Genomic DNA, 18,965 nt, shown 5'->3' with positions numbered 1-18,965 from the left:
TTTTGTAGTAAGCTCTCCCCCACCATGGTGTAGAGGGTTCTTCCACTCTTTGGCCCTAATTTCAAATCTGCACAAACAGAGATAGAATAGGGTAGTCAGTCTCAATTACCCAACATTCAGATAAAACAAAACAAAACATTTTGTTGATATTATTTCATTTCCTGCCCCCCCCCAGCCCACTGCACCCCAAGTCAACATACACACACACAAACATTTTTTTTCTGGACTATTTTTAAAGCAAAGCCCACACTTCACATTTTCCCCCACCCATACATGCTGTAGTATGTATCTTGAATGCATGAGCATTTCTCTTTCTTACATGACTTCAATGTCATTACTGTTCCTAACAATTAACAATATTTCTTTAAATCATATGGCACCTCACTCATGGTCACATTTCCACAAATGTCTAAAAAAATGTGGCTTTAAAGTTGGTCTTTTGAATCAGGATGCAAACAAGGACCACACATTTGATTGCCATGTCTCTTAAATTTCTTCTAATCTGTAGCAGTCACCCTCCTCTTCCACATCATTTACTTTGCTTAACTTTATTTTTTATTGTTTATATTATTATAGATGTCCTCACCCTCCCCACATTTGCCTACCTCCACCCAGCCCATGCCCACCCTCCCTCTGGCCCTCACCACACTGTTGTATGTGCCTATGGGTTTTGCATATGTTCTTTGGCTAATGCCTTCACCTTCTCTCATCCAGTCTCACCTTTCCCCCCACCCCTCTGATAGCTGTCCATCTGTTTCATGAATCCATGCCTCTGTTTCTATAAAACTTCTGCACAACAGAAGAAGCCATCAATAAAATAAAAAGAAAACCCACTGTATGGGAGAACATATTTGCCAATGAGACATTCAACTCAACGCCAGGAAGACAAACAATCCAATTAAAATAGGCAAAGGGCCTGAATAGATGCTTCTCCAAAGAGAACATACAAATGGCCAATAGTCATATGAAAAAATGCTCAACTTCACCAATCATCAGAGAGATGCAAATTAAAACCACAATGAGGTATCACCTCACACCTGCCAGAATGGTTATCATCAATAAATCAACAAACAACAAGTGCTGGTGAGGATGTGCCCTGCTGGTGGGAATGCAGACTGGTGCAGCTACTGTGGAAAACAGTATGGAGTTTCCTCAAAAAATTAAAAATGGAACTGCAGCTTGATCCAGCGAACCCACTTCTGGGAATATGTCCTAAGAATCCCCAAACACCAATTTGAAAGAATATACTGGTATGCACCCCTATGTTCATAGCAACATTATTTACAATAGCCAAGATCTGGAAGCATCATTTACCTCTTAAAGAAACAGATTATTCAGCTTGAAGAATTTCTCATATTTTGATCTCATTGGATTGCTTCTTCCTGGTGTCATTTAACTTTCTTGTGATATCCCTATATTACCCAGTATTTCTTATAAACTGGTCATCAGATCTGGAAGCGTGAATCAAATTCAAGTGTGTGTGTGTGTGTGTGTGTGTGTGTGTGAGAGAGAGAGAGAGAGAGAGAGAGAGAGAGAGAGAGAGAGAGGGAGAGAAACATCGATGTGAGACAGAAACATCAATTAGTTGCCTCCCATATGTGCTCTATCTGGGGATTAAACCCGCAACCTTTTGGTGTACAGGATGATGCTCCAACCAACTGAGCGACCTGACCAGAGGGATAACCATTTTTTTTTAAAGGAAGTATCATTATGAACTCATGGATTTTTCTATTTTTTGATGTGCCTTGCTAAACTGCAACAATTATTGCTTTTGATTTTCAAATTTTCCTTTTTTAAGCTTCCTGTGTCTTTTTTGACATAGCCTCTGCTATAGCTTCTTTGCTTTCTAGTAAAATAAGGGTCATCTTGTGCATTGCCTGCCTCAGATCTAGCCTCAAGCATATCTCCAAGGACTCCTGCGTTCTTTTAGGGGGACATGGGATTTAGAAACCATAATATGGGCAGCATGGATGAAAAATACTACTAAGCTTTTATTGCTGCTAGGTATTTTATAGACAACACCAGGAAATCCATTTTTAAAGAAAAATATCATGAATGAAAAATGATATTTCCATTTAAATTAACATTTTGGGATATATCCTTCCTTTATATTATTTCTGAACTTTTCCCTCTTACATGGAAAATTTTGGCCTTTTTTGTTTTATCTTGCAATATAGCAATAACATTTTCTAAATGCCAATGCCAATATTACTACTACTGATAAGACCACCCAATGCTATGTAAGGTTTCTTTGAAACTTTATTTTTTGTCCTGGGAATAGACATGTAGTCAGAATACTGCTTTAAAGCAACTTAAAATAACTCTTTTGTCATTGTAGTTATATTACCTACTTCATATACAGTTACATACATTTGTTACAGTTTGTATTCCCTGTTTAGAAATTTTTAAATTTAATACTTTTGTTTTTATTCATGTGTTATGAATTTACATTATTCTGAAGTCAAAACTCTAAAAATCCAGCATTTTTTCCTGTCCCCTCTCTTTCATACATAGTCATTTTTATCAATTTGTGGTTTAGCCCACAGTTTCTTTAACTCTTAATCTGATTTTCATCACCACCGTGTAGGCAGGAACAGATTATTATTATTATTGTCTCCATAAGAGAGGAAGCTGCATTGCTCTGTTTAAACTAAGAGCACTGGATCCCCATCCTGGGTTCCTTCCCCAGTCCCACACCACCCCCTACAGGTGTCCTAAAGAATTTCATCAAGGAGATGCAGCCATCTGGTCACCCTTTGCTAGCCATCCAACTGAAACAGACTGCTTGCTTCAGTGGATTACTCCACCCATTCTAGAATTATGTGAAATAAGTATGCCAGTTATTTTTGGACTCCAAGTGACGCTTAGTGTCTGGAGCTAGAAAAACACATAGGTAAATATGTGTGAGTAAGTGTGTGTGTGTGTGTGTGTGTGTGTGTGTGTGTGTGTTGGTAGGGAAACAAATTACTGCCTAGAGCTGCCATTTTCTGCTAACAACTGCCTAGTGATGTGGAGCTGAGGTCCACGTGGTATTCATGGCATCACCCTTCAGGCAAATGTGGGACCACTTACAAGAGGAAAGCAGCTTTGAAATTATTGGTGACAGTTCAGAAAACCGCATAGCAGAGCCTGTTAAGTCCCAATTGTAGTTTGGGAACATTTAACAGTAAAATCTCATAAAGTGTTCCATGAGTTTAAAATGACTGTAGGTTTAGCTTTTTTCTTTCTAATGTAATTTAATTTTAAGTTGTATTGACAACTAGGAAGAAAACAGAGACTACGAATTTCCTAACTGGACGAGTGCACAAGTATGAGAGAGTAAAATCCTAAGGTATTATCACCAAAGGTTTTCTTCCTAACCCCCTTGCCTCACCCTCCTCACTCTCTAGAGAACTGGCCTGGGGAGGGAGGGAGAGAGAGAGAGAAACATCGATGTGAGAGAGAAACATTGATTAGTTCCCTCCCACATGCACCTGACCAGGGCCGTGATGGAACCTGGGAACCTGCAACCCAGGGACTGCCCTGACCGGGAATCCAACAAAGACCTTCCCGTGGCCGGTGTGGCTCCAACCCACTGAGCAACACCGGCCAGGGCTAAACTTTGTCATTATTTTTAAAACAACAACACCAGTGACCTTTTAACAACAATATCAGAGAACAGCGAGAGAAGCCCTGCTGCAAAGAGGACCAGAAAAGTCGATTAATTTTGAGATTAGTTAGGGCCAACACGACAGCCTTCATTTGCTGGGGGCAGAGTAGGCCAACTGGGGGGTAGAAGGGAAGAGGGGCCGTGAGGCTGCCCAGAGTAGCGTCCTCCTCCCGGGCTCACGGCCACGCCCTGAGCCACAGCCGCCCTTCTTTTTCCTTCTGGATAAGGGACTGGGAGTGCTCACTGACTCTGAGTGACCAGGGCAGAGCAGAGAGATGCCTGTTTCATCGTCGATAAAACTAAAGGGATGACTTCATCAGCGCTGATGCTGAAGTCCTTACAGCCTCTGGTCCAGAAAGGCCAAGACCCCTGATTCTTAGTAATCTCGCCCTGCCACTTATTTTTTTTAAAAAATAAAGTTATTTTCCGATCATTCAAGTCATGCCGATGTGCTGACACGTTGAAAGCTCTGGGAATAGGAACAAAATGGAGTGGGCGAGAACGCAATTCACACAGCTGCGTGCCACATGCTCCCAGTGCTGCCTAAACTCCATAAACTTGAACTCTAGACACTTTTCACCTGACGTCATGTGACTGCCCATCTTTAAAAGTGGTTTTCATGACTGACCAGCATTACATCCATTTTATGGATGCCCAATCTTTTAGTTAATGATCGCTTTATTGTTGGACATCGAGGCAGGTTCTGCCTCATTACTCTTCCAAATAATGACACACACGCATTAGAAAACAATCTCTGATGACTGAACTGGGGGCGTTCCCTAGAAATGGTTACTATTCTGTCAAATCCAATGACTTTTTAAGTTTTTCGGGTACACCGCTAAATTGGCCACTCCCACTGTCATGCATATGCTTACTGCATACAACCTCAGGGCCCAGATCTGATAATTACAAAAGGACAGGCGGAAAAGATATTTTTGTTGTTTATTAAAGAAGTCGAACCTGTATTTATTGGTCATTTACAATTCTCTCATGAATTGCCTTTGTCCTTTCTCAAGTTTTTCAAAATTGGGAAGTAATTTTTTTATTCCTTAACGCATTAGGACTTGTTGTATTTTCCCTATATGGGAATTATGGAGCACTAATAATATGTAGTAATAATGTTGAATAGATGCTATTAACACATATAGTTTGTTGTTGTTTTTTTTTAAATCCTCATGGAGGATATGTTTTTATTGATTTTAGAGAGAGAAGAAGGGGAGAGAGGGAAACATCCATATGAGAGAGAAATATCAACTGGTTGTCTCCTGTATGAGCTCCGACTGGCGATCAAACCCGCAACCTAGGTATGTACCCTGACAGGGAATCGAACCCACAACCTTTTGGTGTACCTGATGATATTCCAACAGATGGAGCCACTCCTCCAGGGTCATTGTTGATTTAAAAAAATAAACTTTTCAAACTTAGGGTACTTTTTGCTCCCTGGAGCTGCTAATTGCTTCATCAGCTGGGGCAGCTCCCCACTGATTTGGAAGGTGGCTATCTCTGGGGCAAGGCTGAGGAACACGGGCCACAGTTGGCCACCAGGTGTCTCTGGTCACTCTCGTAGCCAGCTGCCAGGGACCTCGAGGCCAGCTGATGTGGGCAGAGCTGCGGTTGTGGTGGATGTCTTATCTCTGTGCTCATCCGCCTTCTTGATTACTGTCTTTGACCCAGGTCTGCCTTTCCCTGGCCTCAGGGCCTCTGAACAGTCCTTGAGCTTTGGGGCTTATGCGGGTCCCTTTGAGTGGCTGTGGAGGCATCCCCCAGCACAGAGATCTCTGAGGTCTGGAAGCACAGATGCCTAGCCGTCAGCACACAGGGCTCCAGCCAGCCTGCTGCTGGCCACCAAGCCTGTCGAGGTTGCTCTGGTCCTGTTCGAGCTGGCAGCACAGCATCCTAAGTGCAAGTTAGTATCAGGGGTGGGCAGGGCAGGGACAGGCATCGCAGAAATGTGAGTGTGGGGGAGGGGAGTCGGACGCCTCAGGGCTCACATTCCAGTGGAGAAGACAGGTAGATAAGCAAACACTCACAGGTGTGATAGGGGGCCCCTACTTCTGTGTGGACTCAGGGATCAGGGAATGTGTGGGGGGCCAGGGAAGAAGAGATTTCATGGAGACGTAGATATTTGGGCTAGGTCCAGCAGGATGTGGTCAGTTGATGGTATCACTTTGTCTAAAATCAGGGACAACCTCTCTTCCCCAGATGGGGTCCTATTGCAATTATGACCTGTGTGGTTTGCAATCTTACTGACAGAAAGTTAAAAATCATCATTAAACACAGTGAGCTGGGCTGGAAGAAAGTAATTTAGAGAGAATTCGATTACTTTGAAGGAAATCAGGGTAGTGTGTTTGTTGCATTGATTTGTGGCAAGTTGAGAAAATGTGTGATGATGATGTTTCCATATCTGCAATGTGAGATAATAAGAGTACCCACATCCCAGGGCGTTTGGGAGGATTAACTGAAGAACCATATGCCAAACAGCTGGGATCCTGCCTGGCTCATGTAAGTGCTAAGGAAATATTTAATCTTATAATTATTTTTATTCTTAAAACCAGCACCATTTCTCAGTTCCATGTTTCTCTTCTTTCCAATTTTCTCTCATCAGACACTTATTTAGAGCCCAATGTCCCCTGCATCTATATCTTCAGTTTTATCCCTCGTCATGGTTCCCCCAGATCCTCATTGAAGAAATTGAGTTAATAATCATCTCATGGCCTCTCTTTCCTCCCCTGGTCTCTCAACCTCTTTTCTGGCCAGGCTTCGGATTCTTTGCCTCCCCGATCCCTGGCTCTTGGTTGGGGATCCTGGAATCCCTTCTGGATTCTGATGGCGGAAGTCACCTCCAGCAGAGTCTAGGCTTGAGTCAGACCCTTTCTCTCATCATGTTATGGGATCTTTTCCTTTCGTTGGTTGGGGCTGAACCAGCACCCTTCCTCCTCCTGGCCCAACACAAAGTGTTCCCACAGGCCCTTTTGCAGGCAATGGAGCTGCTGCTTTTTCTGGCCTGGAGTCAGGATGTGCCTCTCCCACAAGGTGGTGGTGGCCTGAGGAACAGAGGGGAGGGGAGACTCCCAGAGCAAACTGGGGTGGAACAAAGTCAAAGAGCCTAGTGGTGCTGAGGAAACAAAAACTTTATTTTTTCATGGGGTCAGACACAGGTGCTGGGGTAGATGGTGCAGATTCTGGCAGAGCTCGAGGCGGGCACGCTGTGGGGCCCTGGAGTGTGGAGAGAAGGAGCCACTGAGGACCTCAGCTGCTCTCCAGAGACACCTCAGCGCCAGCCAAGGGCACAGATGCGGGTACTGAGAGAGCACACACTAGGCAGAGGCTGGTCCCTGGAACTTTGTCTCCTCTCAAGTCGCTGGTCTCAGCAGCAGATCCAGGTCAGCAGCAGCCCCCAGAGCTGTGGCCACAGCCCGAGCCCCCAGAATGCTGACCACTGCCAGTGTCACAGGAGTCGGAGCTCTGGCGCCTGCATCGGTGGGACCTGCGGTGGTGCCTGTGGTGGCTCAGGCAGCAGCCACCCTCAGAGGAGCTGGGGCCACAGCCGCCCCCAGAGCTCAGAGCACAGCCAGAGGGGGCTGGGGGCAAACACTGTGCTGGGCTCTTTGGGGGGCACTTCGGGGAGGGGCACTTGGGGGGGCACTTGGGAGGGGGCTGGCACTGCTGCTGGTTCTGCTGGCAGGACATCTCGGCAGGAGGTGGGTGAGCCTGGATTGACAAAGGAAAAGGTCAGCGCAAAAGCTCCAGGCCAGCGTCTCCTCCATGAACAGCCTGATAAAGCCCCTGCCCCTCCAACAAGCTGCTTCCTCAGCCATGATGTTCGGGAGGAAAATAGAACTGATGTCAACTTAAAGTGATCTGAAAGACATTTCCCTCACGTGGCCTCTTCCCAAAAGGACTCCACATCTGCCTCTCTTCCTGGACACAGGGAAGCAAATGCACCGCTGTAGTGACGCCTGGACAATGTCTCTGGCCAGTGTGCACCTTTCAGGGTGAAGAGTGGAGGGGCTGCTGACAGCCAGGGCCTTGGCAGGTCACAGACCTCGATGCACCCCACAGAGGTTCCTGCTCCCTGTGCCTCCCCTATGCCCTGCTGCCCTCCAAGGTCCTCTTCTTGCTGCTTCCACCTCACACACTTCGGCATCCCTCTTCCCCACTGAAGTCTGGGCCCGTCTTCCCATCACTCCCAGCTGAGGCCTGTCCCCTGATAGACACTCACCGGGTGCAGAGGAGGCAGGAGAAGCTGTTCCTGAGGAGGCTGTGGATGGGGAGCCCAGGGCAGGAGCCCTTTTATCCTGTGCTGGTTTGTGACACAGGGACTGGGCATGCAGCTGCTTTCACAAGCAGGGGGAGGTGACAGGGCCACACACTTCCATCCCAGGTCCCCAGCTTCCTCCTGCACACGTGCCAAGATGCCTGGCAAGAGGGAACCAGGAAATCTCGATGACTGCTCCCCAGGCATGTTGGGGTCCTGCCATTTCTCCTTTCACTCATTCAGCTCAGATGCTTTAACTTTGACTCTGCCCCTTGCATTTGTGCCGGGCAGTGAGGATGTAAAGATAGATGCATATGACACATTTCCTGATCTTGAGCATTTCAAGTTTAACTGGACGGACATCAGAGAAGTAAACATTTATCTTTGTTACCATGTGATCTTCCTTTGATACCTCTATCTTTCAGGCATTAGTTCCCTATTGCTCTGCATAGTGCCAAGGGTCATGATTTGTTCAGGTATAATCAGCTCCTGTTGGTGATCTGAGATCACTGGACCATGGGAATGAGATGAGCTGAGAAATCAATGGAGGGTGGGATCCATGCCCTGTCTGGCAGGTGGGGCCCCGAAGAGAACTGAAGCTAAAGTAGAATTATATAAATGAGCTGACAAAATACCAGAATTATCTATAATAGGTGAGATCATGAGACTCATATTTAGTATAAAAAATCCAATTTTTTCACATTTAGTTTCCTGTGAGATGTATGATATTGATTATAAAAATGACCTATGAATATAAAATATTTAAGATTATTATTGGAAGTCAAGAAGATGATTTCAATGTGTGGCTTATGGTGAGGTTGATGATGGGGGTGATGTTATGTGCATGACATCTAATAGAACAGACCTTATAATTTCTAAGGTTTGTGTAGGATGATTTTTGAATAAAATTTGAACCCTATTTTTCCACTGGATTGTATGACAGTACAAGAAGTGAATTTCTCATTGATGTCATCTCTACTATCACAATGACTGCTATTTTTTTCCCCCTATTACATTCAGAACTACAGCAAACATTAATCATGTATATTAAAATTAAATGGCTTGGGCTAGGTAATTTTGGGAAAGGTTCAAGGAAGTGAAATTTTGCTCTGTATTTGGTGCTTTCAGAAAGCAGGGGGGGCTTTTATGTGATGAGGTATCAATAATTTTTAGCTAGAAAGCAGGATTCATGGGGCAAGACTAAAGCTGCAATTGATAAAGAAGTAGCAGTGTCTCATGTCCACTGAGAAAGCGGGATGTTTGATCTTTTTTTTGTGTGTGTGATTTGGATAATGCTCTTGTTTTGTTGGTGCTCAGAATGGTCTTATTTTTGACTTGCTCCCTCATGGTCACAAAGTTAGCTTGTCTGATGATGGAGTTTTGTGAACGTGCTTTTATTCAATCAGAGAAGATGTGGCCTAGCTACTAGAACCAGCCCAGCTCGTTGCCAGCAATCTGGGACTGTTTCCCCCTTTCTCAGCAATGATTATGGGCCAGGCAATGGGAATAGAGCATTTAAAAGGAGAGGTATGGTGTCCTTTTTCAGGGAGGGTACAGTCTAGCAGATCAAAAAAATGTAGAAGAATTTGTTACACCCGTGACAAATGGCCCCCATATAGAATTCAAGTGCCACGGGGCATGTGAACAAAAAGTTAGAGTTTAGACTTTGCTGCAAAAGGGAATATTTTCCCATATCTTGTGATTACCAGAAGGTAGCCTTCTCCTTACAATAGCAGCAAGGATGGAAGCTATTTTTTCACCATGGGTGCCAACCCTGAGTCATTGGTGATGGTGGGAGTGGGGGTGGAAGATAGTGGTGTGGGATGGGATAGTAGAAGAGAGAAGAGGGAGCTGTAGTTGAAAAAGTAACACATACACACTTTGGGATAGCTTCAAAGGATCAAAATATTCTTGTCTACGACTGTCAATGGCTAGTTTTCCCTGTCCTTCATGAAACATCAGTGGATGTCTCTCAGGCTTTGCCCAAGCCCCATCCCTGATACCTGCCTTGGAAGGTTCCACACAAGACTCATTAATGAGAAGAGGCTCATTAATCTCACCCCCACCTTGATGAGTTGCTCCTGCCTCTCACTCCTCCTTTTCCTCATGAGATCAGGTACTCAGCAGGCCCCCCACACAGAACAGCCACCTGTGATGACAGAGAATCACAATACGATCATGGCCTGGTCACTTCTTCCAGAGCATGAGGGCAACTCCCCAAGAGTCACCAATCTTAGGAGTCCCATCCCAAGGAGCATTGGCTCCCTGTGGTCCTGAGACATCAAGGAAATACAGAGACTGGTCTGGCTAGATGAATCTTGGGAGAATTTCATGACTTAGTCATTGCAGTTGGTATAGGAGTGGGCAGTGCAGGATCTCAGGTCCAGCTCCTTGGAGTACATTTTGGACATTCCATATCAGAAGGCAAGGATGAATCAACAAACACAAAATCCTTCTCCCTTTGCTTAGAACTCACAGTTCCTTGTCAGTTCTGTCTCCTCCCTCCCCCATAACAATGGCATTCAGTGGCAAGCAGCTGAGTCATTCTTAAGGAAAATGGGAAGAGGTAGTCAGAAAGTGCCACCTGACTAAGGATCTTATGTGGATCCCAATTAACCTCTCAGAGCTGAAGCGAGGCAGCTCCCAGAGCTGAGGCTCAGCAGGAAGAGACTGTAGGTGGGCCCTGAGTAGGATATGTGAGTGGCACTTAAGGGGCCACTTGGAAGGGGCTTGATACTACCCTTAGTTTTGCTTCCAGGACATCTTGGAGGAAGTTCAGTGACTCTAGAAGAAGTAAAAAAAGCAAATAATTGCATGTGATTGTATCAACTTAAAAAAATGACTCCCTATTTATTTCAGAGCTCGAGGCTCTGAACCCACAGCATAGGGAAAATTCTTGAGCAAAGAGGAGTAAGGAAATATTCTGATTCCAGTGAGAACTGGCAAAATCTTGGACCTCTTTTCTTATTTTGGTTCACAGGCAGGAAATGGGTGGTGGGATTGGAAGAGGGTAAGGGTGAGTCTTATTCAGAGGGCAGCTTGTTGCACTCTCCAGCCCCAGGCCCTTTGCATCCCCATGGAACGTGTCAAGCATTTTGAGGAAAGAAGGAATTTAAGAACCCCCAAGACGGTCCAAATATCTGTACCCCAGTTCCCCGGTAGGAGCCCTTCTTGATTTTAATTCCTTTATTCTTTCAAACTATTTATATTGAGATATTACATGTTGTGCTGGGCCAAAGGAGATTCAAGACTGAAGAAGATGCTCCTCCATTCTTAGGTTGACAGTGTAGTGGGACTGACAGGCAAGTGATGAAATAAGAATGAGCCAGCTGAGGATGCTGTAATACACGTGTGTGTGGGTAGTCCCCATGTCTGAAGTCAGAGTTTTGGGGTGTCAGTCCCCGGTTGCTCTTCAGTGACTCTGAGTGAATGATGCATCAGATGTTGTCACCGGCTATCACTTGGGATGGTCCATGTGTTGAACAGAGATGTGGAGCCTGTAATCTGTCCAAGCACAGAAAACCCAGGCAGAGCAAGTAGAGGAGCTCATGGAGCCATGTGCTTTTCAACACTCTGTGTTCCTCTTCAGCTCCATCACCCAGTCTGATATGAGAAAGCACCCATTTCACCTTTCACGAATAGTTCCTTCTAAACAATATCAATTGGTGGGGTCCTCAACATTCTGAAGGAAATGAGCACGCTAGCATAGTTCAGGGTTAAGCCTACAGATATCTCCTCAGCAAGAGACTCCTTCTGGAGACAGAAGAGTATCAGAGAAGAGGGTCAATGCTAACTCTTCCCCCTTTCCACACCCCAAGCCACAACTTTGTGTGACCCAGTGCAATTTATTCTCCCACAGGTATTTCAAAATAAATAATGGAATTCCTATGCTTTAAAGTGGGTAAGTTGTAAAGTGCAAGCCTGTATAAGGAATTTTTTGTCTATGAGCAATAAACTATAAAGTACAGAAAAGAAATATTTCATTAAAACTTACCATTTAATTTTTTTAAAATATATTTTTATTGAATTCAGAGAGGAAGGGAAAGGGGGAGAGAGATAGAAACATCAAGGATGAGAGAGAATCATTGATTGGCTGTCACCTGCACGCCCCCCACTGGGGATCGAGCCTGCAACCCAGGCATGTGCCCTTGACTGGAATCAAACCCAGGATCCCCAAATCTGCAGGCCAAAGCTCTATCCACTGAGCCAAACCGGCTAGGGCACCATTTAATTTTAATATAAATGAATAATGTTCGTTGAAGTTCTGAATGTAATCTTTTTGAAAAAAAATAGCAAAATGCAGTCACTGTAATAGTAGAAATGAGGTTAATGAGAAATTCACCTCTGGTACTATCATACAATCCAATGAGACAATAGGGTTCAGATTTTATCCAAAAATCATCCTACACAAACCTTAGCTATTATCAGATCTGTTCTATTGGATATGATGCGCATAACATCACCACCATCATCAGCCTCACCATTAGCCACACATTGAAATCATTCTCCTGACTCCAAATAACTATCTTAAATATTTCACACTCATAGACAATTTTTATAATCAATATCATATATCCCACAGGAAACTAAATATGAAAAAACTGGATTTTTATACTATACTAGTATATGAGTGTCATGATCTCCACTATTGTAGGTAATTCTGGTATTTTGTCAGCTCATTTATATAATTCTACTTTAGCTTCAGTTTTCTTAGGGGCCCCACCCAGCCAGACAAGGCCTGGGTCCCATTCTCCATCCATTTCCCAACTTGTCTCTTTCCCATGGTCCATTGGTCTCAGATCACCAACATCTCCAGAGATGAGGAGCTGATTATACACGAATAAATCATGACCCTTGGTACTATGCAGAGCAATGGGAACTAATGCCTGAAAGATAGAGCTTTCAAAGAACAAATCACATGGTAACAAAGATAAATGTTTACTTCTCTGATGTCTGTCCAGTTAAACTTGAAATGCTCAAGATCAGGAAATGTGTCATATGCATCTATCTTTACATCCTCACTGCCCGGCGGCACAAATGCAAGGGGCAGAGCCAAAGTTAAAGCACCTGAGCTGAATGAGTGAAAGGAGAAATGGCAGGACCCCAACATGCCTGGGGAGCAGTCATCGAGATTTCCTGGTTCCCTCTTGCCAGGCATCTTGGCACGTGTGCAGGAAGAAGCTGGGGACCTGGGATGGGAGTGTGTGGCCCTGTCAACTCCCCCTGCTTGTGAAAGCAGCTGCATGCCCAGTCCCTGTGTCACAAACCAGCACAGGATAAAAGGGCTCCTGCCCTGGGCTCCCCATCCACAGCCTCCCCAGGAACAGACTTCTCCTGCCTCCTCTGCACCCGGTGAGTGTCTATCAGGGGACAGGCCTCAGCGGGGAGTGATGGGAAGACGGGCCCAGACTTCAGTGGGGAAGAGGGATTCCGAAGTGTGTGAGGTGGAAGCAGCAAGAAGAGGACCTTGGAGGGCAGCAGGGCATAGGAGAGGCACAGGGAGCAGGAACCTCTGTGGGGTGCATCGAGGTCTGTGACCTGCCAGGGCCCTGGCTGTCAGCAGCCCCTCCACTCTTCACCCTGAAAGGTGCACACTGGCCAGAGACATTGTCCAGGCGTCACTACAGCGGTGCATTTGCTTCCCTGTGTCCAGGAGGAGAGGCAGATGTGGAGTCCTTTTGGGAAAAGGCCACGTGAGGGAAATGTCTTTCAGATCACTTTAAGTTGACATCAGTTCTATTTTCCTCCTGAACATGATAGCTGAGGAAGCAGCTTGTTTGAGGGGCAGGGGCTTTAGCAGGCTGTTCATGGAGGAGACGCTGGCCTGGAGCTTTTGCGCTGACCTTTTCCTTTGTCAATCCAGTCTCACTCACCTCCTGCCGAGATGTCCTGCCAGCAGAACCAGCAGCAGTGCCAGCCCCCTCCCAAGTGCACCCCCAAGTGCCCCTCCCCGAAGTGCCCCCCAAAGAGCCCAGCACAGTGTTTGCCCCCAGCCCCCTCTGGCTGTGCTCTGAGCTCTGGGGGCGGCTGTGGCCCCAGCTCCTCTGAGGGTGGCTGCTGCCTGAGCCACCACAGGCACCACCGCAGGTCCCACCGATGCAGGCGCCAGAGCTCCGACTCCTGTGACACTGGCAGTGGCCAGCATTCTGGGGGCTCGGGCTGTGGCCACAGCTCTGGGGGCTGCTGCTGACCTGGATCTGCTGCTGAGACCAGCGACTTGAGAGGAGACAAAGTTCCAGGGACCAGCCTCTGCCTAGTGTGTGCCCTCTCAGTACCGGCATTTCCGTGCCCTTGGCTGGCGCTGAGGTGTCTCTGGAGAGCAGCTGAGGTCCTCAGTGGCTCCTTTTCTCCACACTCCAGGGCCCCACAGCGTGCCCGCCTCGAGCTCTGCCAGACCTGCACCATCTACCCCAGCACCGGTGTCTAACCCCATGAAAAAATAAAGTTTTTGTTTCCTCAGCACCACTAGGCTCTTTGACTTTGTTCCAACCCAGGTTGCTCTGAGTCTCCCTCCCCTCTGTTCCTCAGGCCACCACTACATTGTGGAAGAGGCACATCCTGACTCTAGGCCAGAAAAAGCAGCAGCTCCACTGCCTGCAAAAGGGCCTGTGGGAACACTTTGTGTTGGGCCAGGAGGAGGAAGGGTGCTGGTTCAGCCCCAACCAACGAAAGGAAAAGATCCCATAACATGATGTGGGAAAGGGTCTGACTCAAGCCTAGACTCTGCTGGAGGTGACTTCCGCCATCAGAATCCAGAAGGATTCCAGGATCCCCAACCAAGAGCCAGGGATCGGGGAGGCAAAGAATCTGAAGCCTGGCCAGAAAAGAGGTTGAGAGACCAGGGGAGGAAAGAGAGGCCATGGGATGATTATTAACTCAATTTCTTCAATGAGGATCTGGGGGAACAATGACGAGGGATAAAACTGAAGAGGTTGTAGATACAGGGGAGACATTGGGCTCTAAAATATCTGATGTGAGAAAATTGGAAAGAAGAGAAACATGGAACTGAGAAATGGTGCTGGTTTTAAAAATAAAGATAATCTTAAAATGAAATATTTCCTTCGCACATTTATGAGCCAGGAATTGGTTCTTCAGTTAATCCTCCCAACAGCCCTGGGGTGTGGGTACTCCCATTGTCTCACGTTTCAGATACGGAAACATAATCATCACACGTTTTGTTAACTTGCAGAGCATCCCAATGACTCAAGAGAGACTAAAACAAGGGATTGCAGAAGCCTCTGGCCAAAGTCTCTTCTCTGATGCTGTTCATGACCCCAGGCTGTACTTCTGAACTAAGAAATTTAAGAGGAAATGAAAATTGGACTTAACCTGGACAGATGCTCATTCCTATTTGGCCTTTTGATAGAAGAGAAGATTGACACTTTTCTAATTGGATTTCTATGGCATCTTGTCTCCATGTAATCATGGAAAAGAATAAACTCTTTTGACAAAAGCCTCCTTAAGGTTGTCTCGAGAGATGAATACATCTCTCAGAACATATTTAGGCAGAGGATGAGGACATATTGAGGACCCATGGCCTTGTCAGTCACAGAACCCCTCAAACGTCCAATAAAGATGCTTACTAACCCCATTCTCCTCTTGTTGCCTTCATTGTGGACCCTCTGCTTCCCTCTTCTCTGATGGAGGCCTGGGCTTCTCTTACAGGCCCTCCCAGCTCAGGTTCTGCACTTGATGGACATTCAGCTGATTTCGTGGAAGCCAGAAAAAGCTGATTCTGAGTAGGCTATGGACTGAGAAGTCCAGGGCAGGGACTCCTGGGTTTGTGATGCTCAGCATGAGTATGTTGCTGAAGGAGAGTGATAGCACCTAATGCTCCCAGCTCAGCTCTGAGCATAAGACAACATGTTTGACAAAAGGGAACTAGGAAACCCTGGTACTTGCTCAAATACTTCCCACTCAGGCCTATACGTGTACTTGACAGAGGCCATGTCCCATGTTCATACTTTGCTGTGGAATGTAGTCTGGAATATGACACACCTGACCTAGAGTAAATGAATTGTCTAGCTGGACAGACAGACAAGTGAATAAGGAGTCTACTCCCTGTGATAAGTGCTATAAAATAAGTGACTAACTACAAAGTCCATAGTTCTTTGGATGCTCTCTTTTTCTCCTGCATGTTCTCTGGTAAAATTGGGCACCTAATATAATCATCTCTTGTTCTTGGGGGTGGTGACTAAGCTGAGAACACTGGACATTCAGGGTGAGCTGTGTGTGGAAAATGGATGGAGGGGTTAGGGCAGGGGAGGTGGGCTCCAGAGAGAAACTTGCTGGCACTCAGGAAGGAACGCGGGACACCTGGGCAGGACAGGAGTGAAGCCAAGTCAGTGTTTGATTGAAGAGTAAGTATAGAGAAGGGAACTACAATTGGAGTGATAAGAATCACAATTAGCGTATTACAAAAATCCTTGTGATTAAAATTTTATGCTGAATTATACTGAACTGCACTGAGATTTTTGTCTGGGATGTAGATATGGGATCTGCCTGAGATTCAACACAGCACAGAAGGCAGTGCGTGAATGAAAATGAAACTTTTGTTTTGTAACTCCGAGTTCAGATGTTTGATTAAGCAGTTAGAAGCCTTCTGGAGATCTCTGTTCCAAGGATTTCTCCGGGGTCTTTCTCCCTTTCTACTACCAGCTAATCAGTAACGCAATTCCAAGGCTCCAGCCATGTTCCCCTAATTGCCTTTAGAACTTTCCTTCTTGTTGTAATTATCCATGACACCAAGAAATCAGTGTTTCGTGGTCAAACAGACTGTGAAATACTTCACAAGATTTCAACCCTGAAAAACTTTTTGTCCTTAAACCTCACCTCACCTCCAGGCCCTCAGTTCCTATGAGTCACCTGTGGGTGATCAGGAATCCATCTTCTCTCTTCTCCACAATGTTCCAGGCTCCGGCATTCCCTGCAGGTCAGCCCAGGGCCTGGAAGCGCTGAGGAATGGGTGACATCACTGAGCATCGAATGCGGGGTTTCACGTGCAAAGGATAGAAGGCAGGTGGGTGGTGTTGAAAGGAAGAGTCATTAACTCACACAGTCATACACCCTGACCTTACAGCATCCAGGAAGGAGGAGCTAAGCAGTTACAGAGAGAGGAGGATGGGCTTTGAAGATTAGAGAGAAGGATATCCTTGGAATAACCTAGAACCTTCTATAGGAACTACTTAGAAGGTCAAGTCCCATGAAGTGGAGGAGAGACAGTAGGAGGGTATGAGCATCTTGTGTGCTACTCACCTGTCATCCACAGAATAACCCTAAATCTTTCTGCCTCAAACTCCTTCCTTCCTTCCTTCCTTCCTTCCTTCCTTCCTTCCTTCCTTCCTTCCTTCCTTCCTTCCTTCCTTCCTTAACATATGTTGAGCTGATCCAGCTTCTTATAATCTCCATTCTAAATCCTCCATATCTTTCGGGGCAGGTACCAAGAGTTTTCCTATGAGAAAAGTCACAGGACTCTTCAACTACCCTGTCTTAGCCTTCCTGTAGGCCTGCCATTTTAATTGTTTTATCCATCCATCCATCCATCCATCCATCCATCCATCCACTCAGTAATCAAGCAGGATGCGTTGCACTGCTATGGCGGCACACCATCCATTCTGCTGCCCACAAGAAATTGGGAAATGCGTAAGATTTGGTCCCTGTTCTTGAGTAGATCACAGTATAGTGGGGCAAATGCACAAGTAATAAAATAAGCATGATCTGACGTGGTCAGTGCTGCAGCGTGAGTGTGATGTCCACAGGCCCCAGGTCAGAGCCTTTGGGCATCAGTCCCTTTTTGCCTGCAGTAACTCTGAGGGGGAGGATGCATCCAGAGGTTGTCACCTGCTGTTGTTTAAGGGTTTTAGTTGCGATGAAGTCATGGCCTGTAAGAACAGTGCTTGGACAAGTGGTGGGAACAGAGGTGGAGATCCTTGGTCTGCCAGGGGGCAGCCAGCCCAGAGGGCAATGCCAAGAGGAACTCAGAGAACTCGGGGGTCCTCCCAGGAGGGAGAGATAACACTGTTGCTAAGGGGGTTGCTGAGGGGACACTGGAGAGATCTCAGACAACATGTAAGGGGCTGAATAATGGGCTGGTTAAGCATTCATTTAAAGTCAGAGATTCCTGAGTTTGAATTCCTGCTTCTTCACTAAACAGCTGGTACCTGGAGAAAGAAAAAGCTATAAAGCGATAGAGGCACCATGGACCAAAGATATGAGGAATAAAATCACAGATAGAGACAAGAAATCTAGCTGTGGTGACACGGTTTGCTAACTAAGACACATCTGAGGACCATTGTGTCAGTACCATAGTGACTGTGATATTTATTCTAAGAGCGCCAAGAGTAGTTTGGGGAGGGAGTGATTCCAGTTGGCTAGGGCGGCTGAGGGAGATTGGCTGAGCTATGAATCATATTTAATGGGTGTAGTGATGATGAGGGTGAAATGGTGAAGCTTATGTACACCCAAGTAGGAGTGATTGACCAAGCATTTTGGAAATTACCATTATGTAAGCTGTGTGGTATTTTTCCATTGCATTTTATTTTCACATTAGAGATGCATTGTTCTCTGAAACATCACATTTAAGAATGAGACAAATCACCCTAGCTGGTTTGGCTAAATGGATAGAGCATTGGCCTGAAGACCGAAGGGTTCTGGTTTCGATTCCAGTCAAGGGCATGTACCTGGGTTGCAAGCTCCTCCCCAGCCCAAGCCCTGGTCAGGGCACGTGCAGAAGGCAACCAATTGATGTGTTTCTCTCACATCAATATTTCTCTCTGTAACTATCCCTTTTTAGGTAACCAAATAAGTAATATTCATGGGAAGAAAGGAGCACCCCTGGGAAGATGTCTTTTCACCGTGGCTGTGGCATGAGGGAGGTGGGGAGACTAGGAAGGGCCGCCCCTGCTTGCTCTACTACTCAGTTCTTAACATCGATTTCTCCTAATATTTGCCATTTGATTGTGGTTTGAGCTCCATAACATTTCTCTGGCTTTCTGGCAGTCCAGGTGAGATGTTACTCTTGGTTCATATGTAGGAACTTTATTTCAGCCTCAGCAGCAT

The 18,965-nt window shown here is 45.9% G+C and overlaps 2 protein-coding genes across 2 annotated transcripts; one reads left to right on the top strand and one right to left on the bottom strand.

Annotated features, from left to right (window-relative positions):
• Nucleotides 1-7,033: 7,033 nt before the first annotated feature.
• LOC307093343 (late cornified envelope protein 3A-like) lies at nt 7,034-7,339 on the bottom strand (the record flags this gene model as incomplete). The annotated part of the gene is made up of 1 exon (XM_079761363.1): nt 7,034-7,339. The coding sequence occupies one exon, from the start codon at nt 7,337-7,339 to the stop codon at nt 7,034-7,036; it is 306 nt and encodes a 101-aa protein (XP_079617489.1).
• A 6,452-nt stretch (nt 7,340-13,791) lies between these two features.
• Nucleotides 13,792-14,097, top strand: LOC307093187 (late cornified envelope protein 3A-like; the record flags this gene model as incomplete). The annotated part of the gene is made up of 1 exon (XM_079761051.1): nt 13,792-14,097. The coding sequence occupies one exon, from the start codon at nt 13,792-13,794 to the stop codon at nt 14,095-14,097; it is 306 nt and encodes a 101-aa protein (XP_079617177.1).
• Between the last annotated feature and the right edge of the window lie 4,868 nt (nt 14,098-18,965).

The sequence above is a fragment of the Cnephaeus nilssonii genome (genome assembly GCF_951640355.1).
Source record: "Cnephaeus nilssonii genome assembly, chromosome: 21".
Classification (NCBI taxonomy): domain Eukaryota; kingdom Metazoa; phylum Chordata; class Mammalia; order Chiroptera; family Vespertilionidae; genus Cnephaeus; species Cnephaeus nilssonii.
The sequence above is the reverse complement of the archived record's forward strand: the minus strand, read 5'-3'. Positions and strand labels throughout refer to the sequence as shown.